At 40.8% G+C, this 23,490-nt stretch overlaps 3 protein-coding genes across 4 annotated transcripts in view; 1 reads left to right on the top strand and 2 right to left on the bottom strand.

The window, feature by feature from the left end:
• Positions 1-8,806, bottom strand: part of STARD9 (StAR related lipid transfer domain containing 9) — a 103,539-nt gene extending 94,733 nt beyond the window's left edge. Inside the window, exon 1 of the mRNA XM_088167010.1 lies at positions 8,721-8,806. Within this exon, the coding sequence (XP_088023136.1) occupies positions 8,721-8,767 (47 nt within the window). The 5' untranslated portion in view covers positions 8,768-8,806. The remainder of the gene's footprint in view (positions 1-8,720) is intronic.
• Positions 8,807-10,701: 1,895 nt separating this feature from the next.
• On the bottom strand, positions 10,702-15,519 carry HAUS2 (HAUS augmin like complex subunit 2). Its single transcript, XM_088167005.1, has 6 exons — positions 15,099-15,519; positions 14,830-14,922; positions 13,071-13,140; positions 12,144-12,276; positions 11,374-11,482; positions 10,702-11,236 (listed from the first exon to the last, which is right to left on the bottom strand). The coding sequence occupies exons 1-6, from the start codon at positions 15,492-15,494 to the stop codon at positions 11,087-11,089; spliced, it is 951 nt and encodes a 316-aa protein (XP_088023131.1). The 5' UTR covers positions 15,495-15,519; the 3' UTR covers positions 10,702-11,086.
• A 2-nt stretch (positions 15,520-15,521) lies between these two features.
• LRRC57 (leucine rich repeat containing 57) lies at positions 15,522-21,162 on the top strand. Of its 2 annotated transcripts, none has more exons than XM_014869289.2 (6): positions 15,522-15,633; positions 16,269-16,439; positions 17,586-17,721; positions 18,736-19,004; positions 19,464-19,649; positions 20,215-21,162. In XM_014869289.2, the coding sequence occupies exons 2-6, from the start codon at positions 16,356-16,358 to the stop codon at positions 20,254-20,256; spliced, it is 717 nt and encodes a 238-aa protein (XP_014724775.1). In that variant the 5' UTR covers positions 15,522-15,633; positions 16,269-16,355; the 3' UTR covers positions 20,257-21,162. The 2 variants fall into 2 exon arrangements, with proteins under 2 accessions (XP_014724775.1, XP_014724773.1); XM_014869287.2 differs by lacking the exon at positions 15,522-15,633 and adding an exon at positions 15,726-15,851.
• The last annotated feature ends 2,328 nt before the right edge of the window (positions 21,163-23,490 follow it).

Genomic DNA, 23,490 nt, shown 5'->3' with positions numbered 1-23,490 from the left:
TCTCTGTAAGTACACGTTTATATCATGCTTCATTTAGGTACAAAACAGAGAACCTGGGGAAAGAAAGTACAGTTTCCTATCTAAAGCCCAGGAGGAAAAACAGGGTCACAGCTGTCCTAGATATTTTGACCTTAACTATAAATTGCAAACACCATAAAAGCTCTCTCAGCAAAACCTGTGTTTGTCAGTACAGTCTTACACACAAGTGCAACATCTTGCATTTGAATAATAAAGTATTTATCAAAAAAAACCCTGTATTCTTTGTACCACCAAACTACACTACTCAAGTAACACATTTTACATCTGCTGCTCAGAAGTCACTGTGGTCCTAACATTTATTTCCCCATCCTTTCTTCTCCCCCACTTCTTGAAAAATGCACGCTGTATTTTGGGAAACGCCTCTCCTAAGTTACTTTCCATGCAAACAAGTTACCTGTACAATGATAGAGCTGTAGAAACACCACGTAATGGTGCTTGTCCCAGGAAAGACCTGCATCTTCTCAGTCACAGAAAACTTTAGAGAAATGCAGACCCAGCAATAGAACAGTGACATAAGTACAGAATGGAGTGGCAGGGCTGTAATGGGGAGCTGCAAGGGAGACCTGGCAGAAACAAAGCTGCTGCAACAGTCCAGAAAATACCAGCAGCCCAAAGGGAATCTCAAATCATTTGCTGCTGCTATGAAAAATAATTTTTGCAGTGAAGATGTAAAGCTAATGCAATCCCCCAGGGACAAAGACACTGCAAGAATGAGCCAGTGGGAAAGAATCATGGGAGGATCAAGACCCCGGAGAGGGACACTTGCACAGCTTGCTGAATCTCAGTGAGATGAGGGCACAGAGCACAGAAGTGCAAGGAGGTATGCAGAGCTGGAGGAAGCAGTGGGTGGAAAGAAAGGGGGAAGTTGGTTTTTTTATACATTCTAAAATTTGCTCCACTTCTCCACCCTCTCAAATGACAGGCACTTGGAGAACAAAGGAAGTTGACTTTTTAAAAGTTGCTTGTTTGTTTTAGGAACATGTACATGTGATAAAGCAAAAATACTGTAGTCACTAGCAGTAGGCATGTCATGCAACAAAACAGCTTCTACAAACACAGACCAACAAAGTACTCACCAAAGTAATCAAACATATATATATATATATACAAAAATATATACAAAGCAAATATATACAACTCAAGTATAAAATTCTTAAATGATTTTTGAAAGAAGCTTCAAAAATAACCCTGCAATGTAATCATTGCAAGCAATGATGTAAGTAACTTAATGCTTTCCTGCCAGTTCCCACTAGTCAAGCTAACTCCAAACCCAATCTCAATCTGTACTGAAATATTGTCCCTCAAAAGCAGTGTGTCAAGAATACAGAGGCTCTTGCAGAAAAAAAATTAGTCTTCTGTGGCAGGATGTATAGCAGCACTTACTCCTGCTGTCTCTTGGACTGTCACTTCCCAGGGTGTGGCCCATACCCATGACAGCCTGTAAGGCAGACACTTACCACTTGTACCTGGGGACACTTTGTGTCATCTAATGGCACACCTATGCAATCACCATGCCAGTAGCTTCTGCATAATCCTGAAGAAAATCTAGGCCAAGTATTCCCTTGGTCGTGAAGTTTAAAGATTTTATGGGGAAAACTGCAGTTAGTCAGATTTATCTTTTCTTTCCATTAACAGTATGTTGTGCAGTGTCCTTGACCCTTGTTTATTGGCAGCCCTGGTAGAAGGATCTTTGAGAAGCTGCCATCGGACCAGCCTCGGCCATGGAAACAAAGAAACAAACTACCCAGGGGTTATTCTCATCTCTGCCAGCCTTCAGAGAGCACTATCCCAGGAAAATGGGTTGAGGACACAGCAGCTGGGAGACCAAGGGTGCAATGAGAAGAGCACTAAGAGTCCACGCTGCTCCATCAAATACTGTAAAGAATGTCAAAGCTTTCAGCCATTAGAGCTTTGCATTATACTGACCAGTCAAGGTACCTCCAACCACAACTTTCCCAAACACAATATCCCTCCACAACACCAGCATAATATGTATCCTTGTACCTGCTGCTGTGACTTGTCAAAGTCGAAGTGTTAATAGTATGAACATCCTCACTTTGGCCAATGCACCATTTTTTAATATGTGAAAATAAAGTATCAACAATCAAGTAAATTTATCTAAGATTCATTTTCAGTGTTTCTCATTAGTCTTACTACCCCAATATCATTTTGGATATTTCTCTTTAAAGTCAAAACTGTTTCACTGTGTCTTGCAAATAGGAGTGCACAGCTGGTCAGCAATCCTCTGACCAAATTCAGAACAGATGTTTATAAATAATTCTAAACTCCCTACTGAAGCCAAGTACACAGAGTTCACCAAGACAGCACACTGCTATATGAGACATGCTGCTCAAGTAATTTTTTTGAGGCTACTCCCAGCTGCATGGAGCTTTCATTGGCTCTCATAATGCCTAACACGATCTGAAAGTCAAAAATCACCAGTCCTAGTGATTCCTATTATTCTTGTGTGGTGCTCCCCATTCTCCTATGCAAATACTATATAACAATAAAAATATGAACATTTGGTGCAAATATAAACATGAGACATATTCCTTGAAAAATCCAAGTCAGAAATACTCCTGATTATACAGCAGTGCTTTGAATTATGGAATAATGATGTTTTCTTTCCATGCAGAGATATGGAGGGGAGGAGGGAAGAGGAGAGGAAAAAGTCTTTTTCATCTGTCACACCACCAGCATTTAAAGAAGCATGAAATAAGGAGGATTTAAAAGAAAGCTACAGTCCAGTCAGTTTCACCCACCCTTGATTTCACAGCTGTTTACTGAGCAATGACACAGTATAATTCAGACTTTTGCATCAAAGGAATCCTGTACAAATGCCATGTTTTCCATTCAAACCAGAATGTGGATACAGAAGTCAGTTTTCATTCCTTGAGACCAGCTGTAATGTGAGTGGTCCATATAGTGATCAAACCTAAAACCCCAGAGTTATCAGCACCAATGCTCTGACCAACTGAGCTCATCTCAGGGTCGTGCAGAGTTCTGCTCTTTTAAGAAGCTAGAAAGTCTGCCCTTTATCAAACTTAGAAAACTTGGTTCATGCAACTTCAAGAAAAATACATCTGGGAAAAGCTGCCAATGCAGTACCCTTTATAAAGTAACAGATGTGGCTTATGGAAGCCACTTGCTGATGCCAAGTGCAGATGCTAAGAGAAAAGAGCAGCCACCTCAATGATAGCTTACACGAAAATTTCAATAATAGACTAAGTAAAAGAAAATAACTGATTTGACAGAGCGGGGGAAAGATGTCAATATAACCTTAATAGGATCCACAAATGTTAAAATACATTTATTTGGAGAGAGATTTTCCTTTACAAAACCAAAATTAAAATCTCAACTTGTCTTTTAAAAATCCTAGTTCTGCTGTGGCAAAAAAGCTTGAAATTATGAGCAATGCTTAAACAATGCAGTTCGCACAGATTTTCAAACAGCAAAAGACTCTTGGAGGTCTGAGACAGCTCTCTCCCACCATCAGGTACCAACCCCAAAACCCAGGGCTTTTGAGACATAGTTCAACTATCACTACTTGAAGAAAAAACTCTTCTGTAACAGAGGGATACAGAGGAAAAACACTCACTCAACTACCAGAGCACATAAAAGTGGATAAAAATGTGCCATTTATCTATGTGTAAAAGGACAACAGCACCAAAGTCACAAGGAATATATATACAAAAATATACAAGAAAGAGAGCAACAAGCTCCAATCTGCCATTGCTTTAATTTAATTTTGATAAAGCATTTAACATCTGTTATGCATAAGATTCAAGGAATGTTGTCCCCCAACAAGTTTTCTACAAACAATACTACAAGCCATCACTCCTGTCAGCAGTAGACCTCATTGCTATATCTAAGTTCTCGTGGTTACACATGAACATGTAGAATAGCTAATAGCACAGTCTATAAAACAGCAATAAGTATTCCTTGCAAAATAATCCTTCCTTTGTTTACTATAATGTGATTACAAAGAACAAAGGAGATAGAGCACAGCAGAGACTACTTAACAAAGTAAAATCAATAGTGATTTACTTTGCATCATTTCTAAAATGATCTGAAAGTAATTTTATTTTTCCACATAGTTTTCTTTTTAAATAGAAATAGATTTAAAATACATCATGATGCACCCATCCTTTCTCAGCTATTCAGTGAAGCTATTCTCAGCACACTGCTGAGGTCAGCCTCCCACACCAAGCCATTTTCTGGAAACTCTGAGTGAGAAACCTTCCCTAAAATTCCCTCCCAGGCATGGGCTTGTTCACCTGAGTTCTCTGGACCTCAAACCTAACTCCTCCTTCCCATGCTATCCTCAAGCCTCATTAACTGCTGCATTTCAGGAAGGCAATTAGAGGAATAATGAGTAATGAGGAAAACAACTGTTGCAGCTCAGACTGTGATAGTAAACACGTGCACAGCTGGAAGTGTGGTTCACCTTTGTCACGTAGGACTACCCAGACATTTCTTTGATGCTTTCATTTGTCAGAGTGTGGAGGACAAGGTCAAGAACAGGGACTGGGGAATACATATCTGGCCAGGAAGCTTCAGGTTACAGCTCGGAAACAATGCAAAGCAGAAAAAAGGCAAAGGGCAGCTTTTGGATCAATCAATCTGTTTAGCAACTCTTTCAGGTGACATGCCTGTGAGGGTCATAGAGAATAGGAATGTTCATTTGTGAGTTAGAAAATACACCAGGAAAGACACTTCAAGTAAGAACTCTCTCCTTTTCCAGGCCAGAGAAGCAGCTGAAAAGTGGAGATAATATTTCCAACAGCAGAATATATCTTATGTTTTGCTCTGTCCTGCACAAGTAATTCCCAAACTTCAGGGTACTATCCCAGAAGGAAAGTACTTTAAAGTTTCAAAAAGCCTCACAAGGCAACTTAGATGCCCCGGTTTTTAACTAACAACATTATAACTTTACAAGTGAACCAAACAAATCTGCTGTCAATGATTTTACCCAGGTCTCAATCCACAATTCATGAAGGAATGCAATGTCTTCTAGTCACTGGTGCATGCTAAGAAAAGAATCCTATAGAAATGCATGAGACTCTTCATTGTGATATAGACCACTGTTTATAAAAAATTCTTCTTTCCTATCTCTGACCTATGCAGCAGCTCTCAAACTAGGCTGTGATAAAGGACTGAATGCTGGGTACACACAAATGAGCTGAGACGAGCTGGATGGAGGGCACAGGGTCAGGATCAGGGAGGGAAAGGCATGAGGCAGCTGTGCTCCAGCCTGGTCCCAACATGATGCTGCCCTGCTCGTGTGGGTCACTCCCCTCCCTGAGGTGTCCCATGCACACACAGCCCTCCCTCTCTTCTTACCCAACACAGGGCTGAGATTCTCGGTAAGAGCAATCAGCAGCCCCACGTAGGTACTAGAATCCTCATGGGTTATCAAAGGGACAAACATGTTTGAACCTAACCGCACTTAAAATTAGCTTTTGTTTCTGCTGGCCTACATGAAAAAATAAAAGGAAATGTCCAGCACTGCAGGGGTTTCTGTAGCATATAGAATGCTTCTGTATGTTTCTGTAGCACCCAACACAATATTAAGAGAGCTACCCAGGCACAAGGAGAGCCCTGGACCCAGTACTGAAATACTTGAATACTTTCTCAGCCAGTCACACCATTTCCAAGGCTGGAGGGTGAGGTCTCCTATCACAGCACCACACTGCAGACTGCAGGGTTGGCATCCTCCACAGAGCAATCAAAAAAGAAAGAGGAACAACATTCCTAGTTCACATAGCTACATGCTAGCATTCAAAGTGTTTCCATCAACAGCTTCTGACTGACAGCCAAAAACAACATTACACTTTCTTTACCAAAGTCTGACATCCAATAGACCAAGTGTTAAGATGTCCGGAAATAAACCATAAAAGGATTTCATCAGTTCCCAGCTCCTATTTAATACCTGATTATTACCTATGGCTCTAGACAATTTAATGAACCCATTCAGATTTCCATATTTCATTCTAAGGGAGAAACACATTTACACAGAGTAAGTATCCATGTAACCACAAAGTAACAAATCTTTTTTAGTATGTAGAATAGTAAAAGTGTAATAAAGACTTTTAAATGTTACTCTGGGGAAAATATTTGACTGAATTTACACCCAACACTATATTTTGGTGATAAAAAAATCATTCAGTCTGTTACAGAATGACTGATAGCACTATGAAGAACACTGGCTACAGGCTGTTTTAATTTTAGGCAGTGGAAAAACTTCTGCATTTTGTCTAACTATGCTTGCTTTATATCTGTCATGGATTATTTGGCCATAGGAGCTCTCTGTCAAAGAATGCACTATGATGAGTGCCATACAGATGCAGACCAAAAAGACCACTCATTGCCTTATGCTAAATAACAAAAATTTTGACAGCTCCTGCATTAACATTTTTTAACGCCTGAATTTTCAGTAAATTTTCACATGCAAAACCAATGTTCATCTGCCATTGTAAATTAAATGAAGAGCAGCAATGAGGAACTTTGCACGATAGTCTAGAAAGAACCAACTGACCCATGGGTTCTAGCCTTTACCTGCAGCTTTCCAATTTCTGGAATTTTTAAATTCTTAAAAGCCAGGTTTAGTATTTTTGGCTGGAACTGAGATTGTACAAATTACTACTTCAATCTAGTAGAACCGAAATTTTTACTGCAGGAAGTCTTCCTTTGTAAAACACCTAAAAGATCATAGAAGCTGTGGCAATATGGATACCCTGTTGGGGCAATTGCAGAGTGTGTGTATAGAGAAAGCAAGAGATTTGTGTGAGGACAGCAAGGAAACAGTATAAGAAGCTGGAAGAGACCAGACCTTTAAACCCACTGGGAATTTTTTTCATTGTCTGCCAAGATTACTCGAAGCCTTCATATATTTAGCATTTGCCTCTAAGTCATTACATTTGAGCAATTTTGTTCAAGGCTAAAGCAAGTTCTCATGTCAGAGCCTTCACGGAGAATATACAACCACTTCCTCTTCCTATTTATAAAACATAAAAATCCATCTTAAAATGCTTTTGCTGACCTCAGCTGAGGCAGCATAGTAGGAGCAACTGGCCTATTGCCTTTGGGGTCAAACACCATGAGCCTGGTCTCTGTCTACCTTCCCATCCCATCTGTTACACCATCACGAGTTGATAGATGGAATTACTTAAGAGTTTCTCCCTGCATTACCCAATGAGTTTCCACTCTCATCTTCATACAAACATGTCTGTTTCAGCCTCAGATGAGTTCCTCCCATGTGCAGGAAGCTGCCCACCTCTCTGATCCTACCTCTTCTCCAAACGACATCCCTGGCCCACACTGACTACATCAAACGTTTTCCTGTTTATCACACCTTATCTGACAGTTACAGGTACTGCTTTTTGCTATAATGACATATTCACTAATATGCACTATTTAAAGCAACCCACCCAGGGGAGACATTAAGAGAGATGTGGGGCAATGCACCACACTCTCTAGTGAGAGGGAAGATACTGATAAAAATCAAATAATATATCCACCAGCAATAAAAGGTTAAGCTTAGCTTACTTCAGTGCTGCAACTCTTCTTAAAATAGGCCAGTATCTGTTAAAATCTGCTCCATTCACAGCTGTACAACCAATCAGAGCTATATAACCCAGGCACGATTTTAAACAAAATTATGGACAGAGTATTTTAAAAATCAGTTAGCTTTGACTTAAAGGCAAAATGTGTTGAAAACCTGTAAATGAGTTTGCGCATTTTCCCTTTTCCATTAATGCTAGCATGCTTGTTTTGGGTGGGATTTTTAATTTTATTCAAAATCCTCTGGTGTCTCTTTTTGAAAATAAAATTAAATTAAAATCCATGGCCAAATAAGAACAAAAGAGTCCAAAACATGTTAATGTGCTGCTGACTAAATGACTAGGCTAGTTTTCTGGCTGGGCAACTCTTCAAGAATCATTTTCTCTACTGCATGAAAGAGTTATTTATCACAAAAGTCCGTGCAGTCAGAAGACAACGTGAGGGACTCGTGCCAGAAAGAAAGGCAGCATCAAATCAAAGACTGGCTCTCAGAGCTTGTACCATTTCAAACCATTCCTGTCTGGAGCGCTCTAGCATTTCTCTAACGGGAGGAGTAAATTACCAGCTGCTGACATTTGGGCTGCTCGCTTTTTCTTTCTTTTCCTCTCCGAATTTCCAAGGTCTGCAAGGTTTGAAGCATGTATTATACACAAATAACACCAGATCATTGTGCTACGGCATCTTCTTGTTTGTGGGAGTTGTCTTCGAGCTGTAACATGTAGCTTTTGGGATTTCCATCGGAGCCAAGTAAACCAGGGAGGGAGCGGAGCTGAGCGACAATGGGAATATCCGGCTCTGCCTCCCGCTGGAAAAAACAGCATCGACAGAGGGGAAGGGAAGACTCCTGGACACTGTATGACAATTGTCCCGGTCTGGGGAGCTCAGGAAGAGGGAAGTCAGCCTAACAGCTCCACTGGGTGACTTTTCTAAGCAAACTTTCCAAGCTGTTCGGAAAGGCGAGAGGCTGCCGCTCCTCTCGCCGCACGGCTGAGCTCCCTCAGTCGCGGCCGAGCCGCTCCAGGGCGGCGATCCCGTCTCGGCTGACAGCACCACCGGCACCCCCCAGCCCTTGCTGCCGCCGCCCAGAGCCTCCCGCGCCCCTCCGCGCCCCTCCGCACCTTTTGCTCAGAGGCCGGACCCGCACGGCTACCTTGACGTTGGCCATGGCTCGGCTCACGCCCAGCGGCTGCGGCCGCCCGAGCCCCGGCCCCGCATCCCGCATCCCGCCCCCGGCCGGCACGGGGAGGAGCGGCAGCAGCGGAGCCGCCCGGCCCGCCCCGCGGGGGGAACGCACGGGAACTTCCCCGGGCGGACAGCAGGCGTTTTGGGGAAAGCCTGCCCAGAGCCTCCAAACTGCGCTTTTCCGCCGCAGACAGGTCTGTCCCGGAGAGCGGCACTCCCACAGAAAGAGACGGGGATTTCGCGCTCCCCCCTAAATTCTCTTTTAACCCGCGGCAAACCAGCGCGGGTTTTACCCAAGAGTTCAATGCCGCCAATCCGATTAAGGGTGCCGCCCTTAAAGCGCTTACTAGGGACAAGCACTGTAAGCCCTCCACATTACTTTCACAGGAATTTAGGGAAGGCAAGCATCTCTTCCCTATTAGTACTAAAGAAAATGTCTCAAGTGTTTTCGATGCCTTCGAAACATCCCATCTTTGTGTGTGTCGTACTTCGGATCTAAAAGAAAATTTTGAAACTTCCAAAGAACTTTAATTTTATTCATTATCTAGTGTTGCATTGATAAAAGTTTCTTACTTAGAGTAATATAAAAACCACTGAAAGTTTTTTAAAAATTTCTTTTAGGATACTGTCTCTGTCACCTACTGATGTTACCAGGAAGATGTGAGAGCAAGGAGCGTTGGCATAAAGAAGATGCCAGGCTCAATAGGCAAATCCTGTATGGTTTTGACAATTCCATTTGCCAATGCAAATTTTTAAATGGACTTCTGGTTTTGCATTTCAAAAGATGATAAACTGAGCTATATCTGAATATCAGATGAGAGTTTTAGAGTCCTATCTTGTTTTAAATTTAAACAACTTCTGTTTAAATTGATTGTAACTGCTTTTTTGTACTTTAAGTATAGTTCTTTTCATGAGACAGTTTGCCTTAAACTCCAGAAGTGTTATATCTAAATGAAAAAGGCACCACATTTCAGAAATTTTCCCAAGTGAAGAATGGGATATTATATTCTTAGATTCTACCTAATGACATTCTGCTTAAACCTAACTCAAATTGTTTATATCCTCTTAACTTTTCTCAGCAGCAGCAGAGGAACATCAGTTACAGCTTACACAGTATACTAGAGAATTGTTAAATTGGATGTCTTGTCATTATACTCTGCAGAAGGATTACAAAGATTAAAATGAGATTCTCAGAAAAGTTCAAATATAAAATAAGCCAAATACAAGTAAGTCATAATAGAGTGTGCTCAACAAAGAGCCAGAGATTTCTTCCTTAATTCTGCTTTAAGTTTACAAGCAATAATAATCAGATAAACTTGTGAACTTTGGGGTACTGGGCCACCCAGTGGTTACTTTGCGAAAGCAAAATGTTCTTATTTCAGCGACAGAAATCAACAGGTGGATGTTCACATAACAAATGGTACAATGGCAGAAAGAAATACATACTTCAGTCTACTCCATATCCTGAATACAAAACTGGGCACCCTCCAAAGTCAACAAACTACCCTGGTTTACAGATGTCCTGCCACTGACATTGTACCAACCCGTCTCTTCCCTTTGTAATGAGGATTACAAACTGGAACAATCAATGCTTTTGCTAAACTGTCAATCTTCCTAATGGAACAAGAGTTTTATTCTAAGTGGGACACTGAAAATCAGACAAGCAACAGAAAAAGAAAATCTGAAGACTATATGCATCACTATCATTGAAGCATGGTTTGCAAATCAGTAGACCTGCCATGTATTACCAAGTCCATTTCCTGCTTTCCCACAAAACCACATCAGTCATAATAAACTGTAACTTAAAACTAATTTAACTTCTTGATTGGAACTCCTATAGAAGCATAAGCTTGGACCTAAGACTTTGCTCTGTAATTTTAATTATAGGATTTTAAAACAAAATTAAAAGCAAGAAACTGAGCTTTTGAAAACTTTAATAGAAGCTTTATGGCAACACCCAAAATACAGTGTTTTACCAAGATGTTTACAAAAATGAATAAAGGTACTATAGCAAGTGCAAAAAAAATCAAAACAATTTTCCATTGAAGATACAGGCTCCAAGGAACTCCTATCCAACTATTTAAATAATGAACTCCTTAACAGTCTTCTCAGTACTGTCTTCCTATGGGCTACTGCTCATTGTCCATTTTTTAGTAAATAGTTGGAGAACTGTTACTTAATAACAGAATATAACTACCTACAAATTCTCTGTTGGATTAAAAGATATTTATGTTGTAGTTTTCACAGAAGACCCTAAGAATGTAGTTCTTTGAGTTGTCATCCATTTTAGAAAAATTATTTGTTAGATTAAAGATAAGCCAAAGAACAAGTCAGCAGTATTGCATACATTGTTAGAATACACTTCCTTTTGCAGTTCTTTCCATTTCAGTATTTGTTCTGTCAGCTCCTCCAATTCTATCACGCACATCTCTGTTTTTGACAAAGCGGTGCCCTGAAACAGAAAAGGGTTGAATTTAGTCTCCATACATCCTATCAGTCTATCAGGACATAGAAGTAACCTGAACAACCGAACAGCATTGCATTTTTTATGATGGAGAAGACAGCTGGCTCAATTCTTTTACTACTCACCATATTGTTCATCATCTGTGGAATCTGAGGGATGCTTCTCACAGACTGCAAATGGCTTTCAAGCTCCTCAATGAAAGTCACAGCCTCAGTCAACAACTCTACTATACACCTGTAACCAAAAATGAGATCAAAAGTTGTGCTAAACAACAAGAATTTAAGACTTATAAGTTCTTTTTTCATTGCCCTGCTTTTCTTAGTCCCCTTTCCCAGCTTTATGCAAGCTCCTAACCACCTAATTAATTTTTCTGCAATTACACTTCTTGTATGACTTTTAGCAACAAGTAGGGGCAGGAATTACAGAAGTGAATAGCCACTCCTTCAGTACCTGGGCTGGATTTTTAGACTGTAAGAAGAAGGACTATACTTTTAAAAGCTGCACTAGGCATGTCTGGGAATCATTCACACTTAGTTCTAAGCAAGCAACAGAAGAAGGAAGACACCCAGTGCTAAAGTAACAACTCCTGCTTGGGAGAAGCATAACAAATCCAGCACGGAGCACATTTGTTTAAAACAGTACATCATAACTTGTTCTGTAGACTTCTAAAGACAAGACCAATAATCTTAGTAAATATTCATATAATATGTATCACTACCTTTCTATGAATTTATCAATGAGTAAACTACGAGCTTTTACCTGAGGTTCTGCTACTATTTTTTATGTTTATTTTTACCAGTGGAAAAATGATTGAAAACATATGATTTTTACGGTCTGTCAGTTCAAATTAATTGGGACTCATGCAAACAAGAAAAATTATTTTCTGTGTGCCTACCTGTGAAAAGTAGCCTCAATAGGCAGGCTTTCTTGACATCCGTGTTTGATCAACCTCTTTCTGAGATCCCTCTTCTCTTTCAGTGTGGCTTCCAGGTGCTTGTTCATATCTTGCAAAATCTTGCACTTTTTCCCTATAAAATAAAATGCAAAGTTGAACCTATTGTCCTGCTAAAACAAGAGCAAAATTTCTCCTGAAGACAGAAAGGAAAATACTGATCTATTGCAGTGGACAGCTTACATTCAAGAGACATTAATCAGAACGGCTTTTCTTGGAGCATATATGATTTAGTATCAGTATGCACTCAAAGTCACAATATCTATTTTTTAGTGATAGATATAATTGTTTTACATTATCTAGAATTTTAAGTAAATTCTCTTTGAGATGAAGTCAACTATACCTATACTAGCACTGAAGTATCACAACAGATTTCACAAGTCTAGCACAACAGTAGCAAGCTAGAATGCTTTCAAGCACACATAAAATTGTAGTGGACAAAGTGTGCAATAATAAAGAAATCAATGCACATGCTCCCGAAGTGCTAAATTAAAAATGTAGTAAGTTTAGGGGGATAGAGATGCAACAGAAATACACTAAGTTTCTGGAAATGAAGCAGAGTAGCACATGCAGGCCAATGGTTACTGATGATCTCAGAACTGATGATCCACTGACCCTGGGGAGCTGACCACACCTCCCACACTATTTTGGAAACTGAATTACACTCGGAGTTTCTATGAGACAGTAGAGAGTGAAAGTTCAAATAGTATGGAAACATGCTTTACGTGTTAATAAAACACCGACCACCTCTATCAAGTTATTCAGAGATGACTGCTGCTATAATTTCTAGAAGGGTTACATACTCAGATGAAACATTAATCTCCTGATAATTTAAGACTCTTGGTTTTTCTACGGTACAACTGCACTTACCTAAGTAAAAATGGTGAGTAATGTCTGCTGTCTCATTCTCCAACTGCATCATTTCAATTTTCAGTTTTATCTACAACAATAATAACATCAGATGAAAATGCATTTTTAACATACTTATCCAGACATTGTTGACTCTCTTGGGGTGGAGGAGGAAGTAAAAAGGGAGAAAGGGGCAGCACAGGGAGAGCATGTGTGTGAAAGGGAGTGAGCATTAGCACAAGAACAGGTTACCCTGCTCTCTGGAGAGTTTCAACTAGGTGAGGCTTTTTTGGTCAGTAAGAGGAAGGCTGTTTAAAAAGACCTACCTAAATAACTTGGAGATTTGTGCTGGAAAAGACAGATCCTGCAATTCATTCCTAAACCATAGAGCTTATGATAGAATGGCTTGGGTTGAAAGGGCCCTTAAAATCATCTTGTTCCAATCCCCTGCCAATGGGCAGGGATATCACCTGCTAGACCAGGCTGCTCAGAGTCAGAGACCCTGTAACCTAGCCCTGAACACTTTCAGGGATGGGGCATCCACAAATTCTCTTGGCAACCTGTTCCAGTGTCTCACCATCCTCATTGTAAAAATTTTTTTCCTAATATCTAATCTAATCTAATCTAATCTAATCTAATCTAATCTAATCTCTTTTCTTTTAGTTTAAAACCATTCCCCCTTGTCCTAGCATTATCTGCTTGTGGTAAAAGTCACTCTCCCTCTTTTCCTAGTCCCCCTTTAAGTACTGGACGGCTGCTGAACAATCCCTGCTCTCTGGGTCTGTTTTTGTAGGAGAGGTGTTCCAGCCCTCTCCTCCAGCCCATGGATCACCTTCATGGCCCTCCTCTCCTTGGAACTGCTCCAACAGGTTCACTTCTTTCCTGCCCTGAGGATCCCAGACCTGGACACAGTATTCCAGGTGGAGTCTCACAAGGGCAGAAGAGGAGAATCCCCTCCCTTCCCCTGCTGGCCATGCTGCTATGGACGCAGCCCAGGATGGAGTTGGTTTTCTGGGCTGTGACTGCACATTGCCAGGTCACGTCCAACTTTTCATCCACAAGAAACCCCAAGTCCTTCTCCACAGCGCTGTTTCCAATCTCCCAGTCTGTACTCACGTCTGGGATTGCCCTGACCCAGGTGCAGGACCCCACACTCGGTCTTGTTGAGCCTCATGAGGATCTTGTGAGCCTACTTCTCAAGCTTGCCCAGTCCCTCTGGATGGCATCCCATCCTTCTGCTGTGTCCAGTGCTCTTCTCCTGCCAATTCCTTAATCATGGAACAATCTACCCTTCAAACCTATGTCTCTCTTACTTACATCTCTTAGAAAGTAGTTTCACAGTCTATGTAGTGTCTAAACCAACATTACAAAATACAAGGCAACAGCTGATTAAGGCAGGATGAAATGTCGGAGATTACTGCCTGCTAACCAACAAAATTGCCTATAAAGAGACACATTTTTGTGTACTGAAGGCAACTTCAAATTCTTCTTTATTGTCCAGTTTCTTCAAGAAAACTCAGGTAACACTTTAATCGAAGGTGCAGCCTGCTGAATCCTTCTACTTAAACTTTAAACTTAAACTTTTTGTTTCATAGTTTTTTTTCTTTATGACAACTTTCCAGTGGGGAAAAAAAAGTGCCAAATGTTAAACAGCTGAACTGTCAACAAAGCCCTCAAAACATGAAAAAAAACATGTGGCAGTCTGATATTTAATCCAGGCCCTGTATTACCTTCACGTATCGAAGTACTGAGTGAACACTGACAATAGTAAAGGCTGTACCTCGTTGATTTCAGCTTCCATGTTTACCATTTCTTCCACCTCTGCGAATTTCGCAAAGCATGGCGTTCTTCTGCAAGTTAAATCCAGGGTCTCCTTTGAAGGTAAGACAACAGGAAGAACGCAATCAGCAGCCAGAACGCACCGAACAAATGCTCCATAATGGCTTTCAAGGCAGTTCCTCTCCCGCGCTCGGCAGCACAGCCGCACAGACGAGAGGCGGGCGGCACTCAGGCTGCTCGGGCCGCTGTCCCCGCTGTCCCCGCTGGTACCTGGCTCACGGCGCCCGCCGCCACGCAGCGCTCCAGCAGCGCGGCCACCGCCGATGGCTCCCCGGGCTGCGAGGGCCAGGACACGTCGCCGTCCTGCTCCTCATCGCTCTCCACGCCGAGCCACGACCTGCACTCCAGCTCCAGCTCGGCATCGTCGTCGAGCTCGGAATCGGAGTCGAGCTCGGGCTCGGCCGCCCCGCGGGGCCCGGGGCTGGGGCTGGAGCTGGGGCTGGAGCTGGGGCTGGGGCTGGGACTGGGGCTGGGACTGGGGCTGAGGCTGGGGCTGAGGCTGGGGCTGGGGCTGAGGCTGGGGCTGGGGCTGAGGCTGGGGCTGGCGGCCGCCACAGGCGAGGTCCCGCTGTAGCGCAGGGAGCGGGAGCGCCTGGGCGCCGCCATGGCGGGCGTGGCAGGAACGGCGCTGACACGCGTCCGGTTCCGGGCGGGCGCTGCCGGAGCGGCGGTTCTGGAAGGGCGGAGCGCGGGGTCGGGCCGGGGCTCCGCCGCCGCGGAGCGTCTGCCAGCGGCGCCCGGACAGGTTGGTTGGGCCGGGCCGGGCCGGGCCCGGCAGCCCCCGGCGGTGCGGGGTTGGGGCGGGCGGGCCGCGGCCTGCGCGGGTCAGTGCTGGCCTCGGCTCTCTCCGGGGCGGCCGCCGCGGCTGCTTACGTGCTGTCCCCCAGGCTCCGTTCCCCACCGCCCGGCACTAATCCCCGTGACCCGTGTGCCCTGGGATTAAACCCCGCTGGGGTTACCGAGGTGGGTGTCGTGTGTCTGCTAATAGGCACGGCAGAGGAGTTAGTTCTCTAAACAGAGTTAAGGTCTCAAAAAAAGGAAAAAAAAACCCAATAGCATTGTCAGCAGGCCAACGCTGGTAGATGCCACAGATATCACGCCCCGTCTCCGTGGAGAATCTCCTTATGCTGCGGGGCCTCGAAAGAGGCAAAATATAGAAAATGTGCCGTTTTCCCACTTAGTTCTGTGCTTGTTGCGTAGTTTCAGTAATCAAACTGCTGTAAGAAAGACACCTTAGTCTAGGTAAACCTTGGTAAACCTTTAGACTTCTAGGTTTAGTTAGGAGGGAGATGAAAACAGAGCAGTGGAATTGTTCATTGTGTCAGAGTGCTTGTAGTGTTGGGGACAGTGCACATTGACTTTACGTTTGCTTTATCACAGAGACTTTGGATTGCAGTTCTCTGGCACAGAGTAAAACTGGCTGACAGCATCACTCGGGCTCCCTGTGCTTGACAGAGAACTGTTAGGATGGGAAATAGTGCACTAAAAGCCCACCTGGAGACAGCACAGAAAACTGGCGTGTTTCAGCTGACAGGAAAAGGACTTACTGAGGTAATAACATGGCTGTTTGTGTGTATGACTGACACTTCCGGAGAGAAATTCCCACTTGTTGTTGTAATGCACTTGCATACATGTATTTCTTACAAGCAGTAATGGAAAATATTTCAAGATTTCTTTTTTTTTCCTATTTTTGCTTGCTTGTCTTCTGATTGAGGATTTATCTGTCAGGGCACTTGTATGCTTATGAGCCTGTGCTTTATAGTGCATATAGGTTCAACAGATACTAGTTATGATGTTGTGCTTTTAGAAAATATCTATAAACTTGGGGGGGACAATATAAATTTTATAACTGTATTGTAACTTAGAAAGATACTCCACAATTTGTCACATTTAGGTACTTATGCTGTATTTAATTGTAGCCATATGAATAGTCTGTGCAGGCTGTACATTGGGCTGGCAGTAAGCATCCTAAAAGTTCATTATATTGGAAATTATCTTAACTTAAACTCAACTGCAGAAAAACACAGAATGTCCTGGAACCATAAGTCAACCAACAATTCACAGGATAGCCAAAAATAACTCTATATTGCCATAATTTTCCAAGCCTTTCCTAACATACCTTTTTCCACTGTCCTACCTCCTCTCTTCACTTCTTCTCTGTCAAGCCAAAGGAGGATCAAAACTACTGGCTTATTCACCAGGACTCCTTGATGGTGATTGTCAGGTTTTTCTTTTATTCACCTGAGTACCAAGACTCAGTACCAAAGTGGTACAGGATGTAAATAAGGAAAATGGTATGCATAATTACTTAAAAAGGAAAGCAGGAGAAAGCTTTTCACATCATACTCTGCTAAAATATGGAGTTATTAACTGGCTGTAGAGTATTTTTAATTACAGGCATGTTTAAGAGAAGCACATAATAGGATGAACGTGTAATGTTTTTAATTTTACTTGTTTGGATGAAAAACTACTCCTTCTAGATATTAGTGTTTTTTTAATACTCCCTTTCCCCTCCCCAGTTGAAAAAATATTTTAAAAAATATGTGTTAAACAAATTTTCTGATCACACTGTGGTGATTGGACATTGTGATACATATGACAGTATGTAACAGTGAGACAATTAAAAATTTAATTATACTGCTGGAACATTCAAATTTGTATCAACTCTAAATGCTGTATCTTTTTCCCCTCCAATAGTTTCCTGAAGATCTGCAGAAGCTAGCAAGCAACTTAAGGACAATAGACTTGTCGAACAACAAAATAGAGCTCTTGCCTCCTCTCATTGGAAAATTTTCCTTTTTGAAGAGCCTTGCTCTAAACAACAACAAACTGAGTATGCCTGCTAATTAATACCTCCACTGATTTTTAAAATAATAACTCCTTTTCTCTATCAAAAACTAAATTTTATTATTTAACTCTTGCAAGATATAAAGGGGGAGTTTAGTCACCTAAACTGAAATCTTTTGAATTCATGTACAGGATAAAAACTTCTAAATCATAAATTCTACAAAACTAGTTGCCATTTAGTGTATTATCAATTTTACAATGACACGTGAGTACTTAAACCCGTAGAGGTTTTGTGCTATGACTTGACCTGACACGAGGGTTTAACAGTGCCAGATGGTTTAGTACTTGCCTAGGGAACAGCTAATGAAGATGAAGTGTAGACAATATTGCTGGCCATTCATCTGTTGTTACTGTTTCTGTTAAACAAACATCCATCATTATGAAAAAATCACAACGAAGAAGTTAGTATGTATTAAGTATGTATTTTTTGCCTTTTTGAAAAAACAAAGATAATTTACAAACCTCATTGACTCTGTAGAGCAGCTCAGGAGTGTTAGAGGTGATACACATGTGTAGGTGGAAAGAGGGATGAAGGAATGCCAGCAGACCTTACCTGGTGATGTTTGCATGCTGGTATGACACAGTATGAATTATCTCCTAACTTACTTCTATAAGTTGAGTAATAGTTTTAAAGGGCAAAGGTGAAGCTGTGAATTTTGTGGTATTTCAAGTGTCATAGAACACAGTGGCAGAATGTTAGTAAGGACTGTAACTGACAGGCTGAAATCTTCCAAACAATGATTTCAGACTGTGATTTGAAGGTCTGCCTTATCTGCAGATTATTTTTAATACATTTATGGGTGATAGTTAAAAAGGCACATGTTGTCTGTGGGCTGAAGTTTCTGTGCAGGGATCTGTGCCTTCACTGGAAATTGGGGAGGAATTCAGTGAGGAATTACTTAATATAGCGCTGTTCTCCCTGCAGAAGCTTATTTGAATTAAATGGTTATGGATGTTTCCTGCTCTTTGGGTCATACGTTTTTCTGTCATTTTTCTCTAGCTGCTTTACCTGAGGAGCTGTGTAAACTGAAAAAACTGGAAACACTACACTTGAATGGCAATCACTTGAGGCAGCTACCAGCTGCATTTGGACAACTTTCAGCTCTCAAAACCCTGAGCCTTTCTGGAAATCAGCTTCGGACTGTGCCTACACAACTCTCTGGTCTTCGCCATTTGGATGTGGTGGATCTTTCAAAAAACCAGATCCAAAATGTCCCTGACAGTGTGGGAGAACTGCAGGCTATCGAGCTCAATTTGAATCAGAATCAGGTCTGGTAACTGAGATGTTCTGGGAATGTAGATTTAGGACATTGTTTATCTTGGACATAGTATAGCCATGGAACATGAGAGCATCAAAACTTTATAGCTAAAAGACATCTCCTGGACACAACACAAATGAGGAATCATAACTTGAATTTGTGTACCAATACATCCAACTGCCTGATTTGATTAACTAACAAATCCTGAATTTAGTCATGCAGAAAATTATTTAAATAGCTCTTAAGTAGGCATGTGATAAATAGATGTGTAGGTTGCTTGTCATCATGGAATAAAAAAAGTTATTTTGATTTTTGATAATTTGTTACTTACGCATTGTTTTTAAGTACTTACTCTTAATGTAGTTTATATTTACAATATGGTAGTTGTTATGTATAAGTCAGAAACAGATCACTTAATAATCATTGATCACTACCATTTTAATCCCATTTCTCTTTTTATTTCCACAAGATTTCCCAGATCTCAGTGCAGATCTCCCACTGTCCACGCCTCAAAGTCTTGCGTTTAGAAGAAAACTGTCTAGAACTCAGCATGCTGCCTCAGAGTATCCTCAGTGATTCCCAGATCTCACTGCTTGCAGTAGAAGGCAACCTCTTTGAAATCAAGAAACTCAGAGAACTGGATGGTTATGACAAGGTTTGTGTTTTGTTTTGGGGTTTTTGTCTTTTTTTTTTTTTTTTTTTTTAAGAAACTCCTGGTGAAGTCCTTACTCAGAATACTAAGCATTTATGACAGTGAATAAAAGCACTATAGTCCATTGGTGGTGTCATTGGTACTGGATTAATAACTAACCTGAAAACAGCTCCAGGAGTTTTTCAGAGATAACTTCCTTGTAGGATTCAGTCAGTGTTCTTTCATCAGCATCTTTTGAAGGGTAGCTAATAATGACAAGCGTGTCTTCACTTTGATGCGATAAAAAAATGCTCTGAACTATACAGCATTTGTTAAGTATTTAATATTAGTTCATCCTTAACACTAGAGATTTGACCATTAATCTGAATTGCAGCAAATGCCAGAAATGTTTTGGGGATGTCTTTGTTTGAAATTAAAGCTCTAATAGTTATGCTTGGGATATAAAAATAGGCTTTAGATACAGAATGCTTTTGAGTTTGAGAGCAGCAGCTCAGCTGCTTTTAGTAGCAATGAATCCTCTATTAATTTCTGAAAAAATCTTTGATTTTTTCTTTTGTTTTCTGTGCAGTACATGGAACGATTTACAGCTACAAAGAAGAAGTTTGCATGATCACTATTCTGACCCTGTATATTATCAGTAAGAAGACTTAGACGAGCAGCATCTGCTTCACTGACTTGAACCAAGACTGATGATGGAAATGATCAGATTACTCCTCTTCTAGTAGTCTCAAACAGCCTGTTAAGACCACTTTGAATAAACTTGAACTAGAGAATATAGGTATTGAACTGATGAACCTGCCCAGGGGCCAGTTTTGATTTTTGTGCCACAATAGCTTTTAACACAGTACATGTTCTCCTTTGTCAGGGCTTGTTCTTTCACAGAGAAAGAGAACAAGCATTTCAAAGTTGCCAGTTCCCTTTTGTCAGGAAGCTGGCTGTTGATTTGTAAGAGGATTATTTCTTCTGGAAACATTTTTCCGTGATAGCACATGGAAGTTCTACCACCAAAGCACTGTATGTCTTGCAGTAAGCATTGTTCTGCAGAGAAGAACTTTTAAAAATAAGGTTTTAGTTTATAACTTGTGTAAATTTTTTGTTGGTTTTTTTTTAATGAAGCACAAATAGTTGTGGCTAAGTTAAATGTTTTATTAACAGCTTCCAGTAAACAAACTGTGGTTTGAGCATCCTTAATTTATATTTTACTCTACATGCTTTCTTTTCCCATAAGCAAGATTTGCACTACAGTCCACTTTTGCTAGAGCTGTATCAAATAAAAATCAGGTTCATCTTCAGTGTATTCAGTAAAAATGTATACTGCAAGAAAATATATCCTTGCACTGACTCCTTGTGTACAGAGCAATGCTGAAGGTTTTAGTTGTCAGCCCACTGCTGCTGCCTTATTACCAAAAGCACCTAGAAAGAGCTAAAAATGTATGCAATTATGTAACTTATACTGAAAAGGAAAATGTACTTGTATATTTTAGTAAATTATTTTCAAAAAATCAGTTCAAGTTGATCTGGTGTAACTGTTGTCATTTTATTAAGTAGTACTATGATGCCACTGAAAGCCCTCACTTAGCTACTTGAGTCTATCAGTTGTTGGTAACAGCTATACTTCACCATTACACCCATAATTATGATTAGCAATAAATGGTTCTTTTGTGAGATGCTCAGAGAGGTGTTTATTTCCCTGACCCTGTTGCCATCTTATTTCCATTCTTACACAGTAATACCTAGAAGGGTGTTTTAGGGGACATCAGCTCCTTATTCAAAGGATGGATTCAATTCGTCATGTAACAGGGAACCAATTGTACTTAAGAATCCCCATTCAAGCTATTATTTAATAAAAAACCTCCTTTGACAGAAGTAGCTGACAGCTGACAATGTTTATGAGACTACTTTGTTTTGCAAGACATAACCAAGAAAATGCTTTAAGAGCCCTTATGTACTACCATAATGCAAGGCCCTGTATAGTCAGAAATCTATTCAACTTCATACCAGTAGATTCCACCGATTAGAACATGCAAATTGAATAAAGCCTCCACACTTACTTTAAATTTTAGCTCCTTCTACTTGATACCTAAATCTTGTTTGAAGTACTAGCTTTTTTTTTCCTAGAGCTTTGCTGTGCATGAACATCAACAGAACAGATGAGCAGTTAACAGATTCCCCCCTTGTATTCACCAAAGGAGTGGTCTATCATCAATATGTACACACTTGGCAATACTGTGCTATGGTGGCAGTGTGGTTTTACAATTTTTAAACTGAAAGTATCTGTGCTCAGAGATGATGCTTCTCTCATTTAACAAGCTTATCAGGGTTCTTTTCTATTCAACAATGTGTAAGAAGAGAGTGTAGAGCAGAACCATTAATAATTATGAAGTTAGCATTGCTATAAAAAAATCTTACTATTGTGGGAAATATTTAAGTAATTCAGCATTTCTTTTTTGTAATCACTAGTATATTTAGAAGCCTTTCAATTGCTCATTGTTAGGTTCCTTTACTGCCTTGGAGTTATGACAGCTATCAAAGCTTTTGTAGAGCAAAATAGAGAAAGCACCATGTAAAATACTGATTGGAACTGAGGTAGTCTTAATTAACTGGAACTGTTCCAGAACAGAGGAAGACTTATTTCTGTTGCAAGGAAAAAATAACTGGCCAATGCCCTTGCCTGTTTTAATTCACAGCAATGAACTGTGACTAAGTCACATAGTAGAACAATGCTGTTCTAGACATTCCAGCGCTCTAACCTAGTAGTAGTTTTATACTGGGACTTCTGTTTTCCCTTATCACCCCCACCCTGCAACAAGTGAAGCTATAAACCAATCTTATTTCTGTGCACAATTATGCTTGCAGCCTTTTAGTTTTGGAATTACCCTAGTTAACAATAGAAACCATTTATGTATTTTGTTTCAGACCTATATCACTTGCTCTCCAAATTTCCATTGCAGCATAACACACATTTTGTCCATCTATTCCACCAGCATTTAGACACTGCATTGCTTCAAGCACAGCAAAGGTAAATTAGCAACTGCCAGTCATTGTGGTGTGAACAGTGAGTTGTTTCACCATATTGCCTTCACAGAGGTGAGTTCTGCAACTAACTGTACAAGGAGCATGGGCTGCAGTTCATAGTACAGTTACTGCTGTGCTAAAAATGTGTCTTTTATCAAGGAGTAGACTAGCTTGAATTTACCAATTATTGTCCTTTAAGTGTACCCATGGGACATGTGCTGCCTCCTCATAACAATCATGTAAGCAGGCTGTCCCTAGTTACTGGAATAGTTTCCTAATATATTAGAGAGTAGATTAGAAGCACTTCTTCCAAGCTGTTCCTAGGTATGCTAGTCGCTCTTGCAGCCCAGAACTGTTCCAAGTCAACAAAAATCTTTATTTCCTCCCCATACCTCCTCCCCCTTAAGAGTGCTCTGGCAATCTGAGGTTCTGGTATGAGCAAAAATACAATTTAAATTGCCTCACAAATGAAATTGCATTTGCAGTAGGTTAAATCACTACATTTCATCTACTGGACTAGTTATTTGCTAGGCATCTGTTACCAATACTTAACTAGAAAGTTTTAAGTTATTTTACTTTGCTCCTTTATCATCCTCAAGTACATTCCCATATAGGTCATGGTGTTTCAAAGAAGAGATGGACACAGTTCACTGTCTGAATTAGGTGGAGATTAAAATTAGAGTGATAAAGACCACAGTACTCCTCTCGTCCCAACCACACCCATTATTTTCTTAGCATTGGGATTTCTGTGAAATAAAAATAGAAGAGGAACTTCCTAGTTGCATAATAGCAACTAGTTCTGCCAAGTTTTTCAAGGACAGGAAACTAA

This window comes from Sturnus vulgaris, chromosome 6, assembly GCF_052056855.1.
Source record: "Sturnus vulgaris isolate bStuVul1 chromosome 6, bStuVul1.hap1, whole genome shotgun sequence".
In the NCBI taxonomy this organism is placed as follows: Eukaryota; Metazoa; Chordata; class Aves; order Passeriformes; family Sturnidae; genus Sturnus; species Sturnus vulgaris.
The sequence above is the reverse complement of the archived record's forward strand: the minus strand, read 5'-3'. Positions and strand labels throughout refer to the sequence as shown.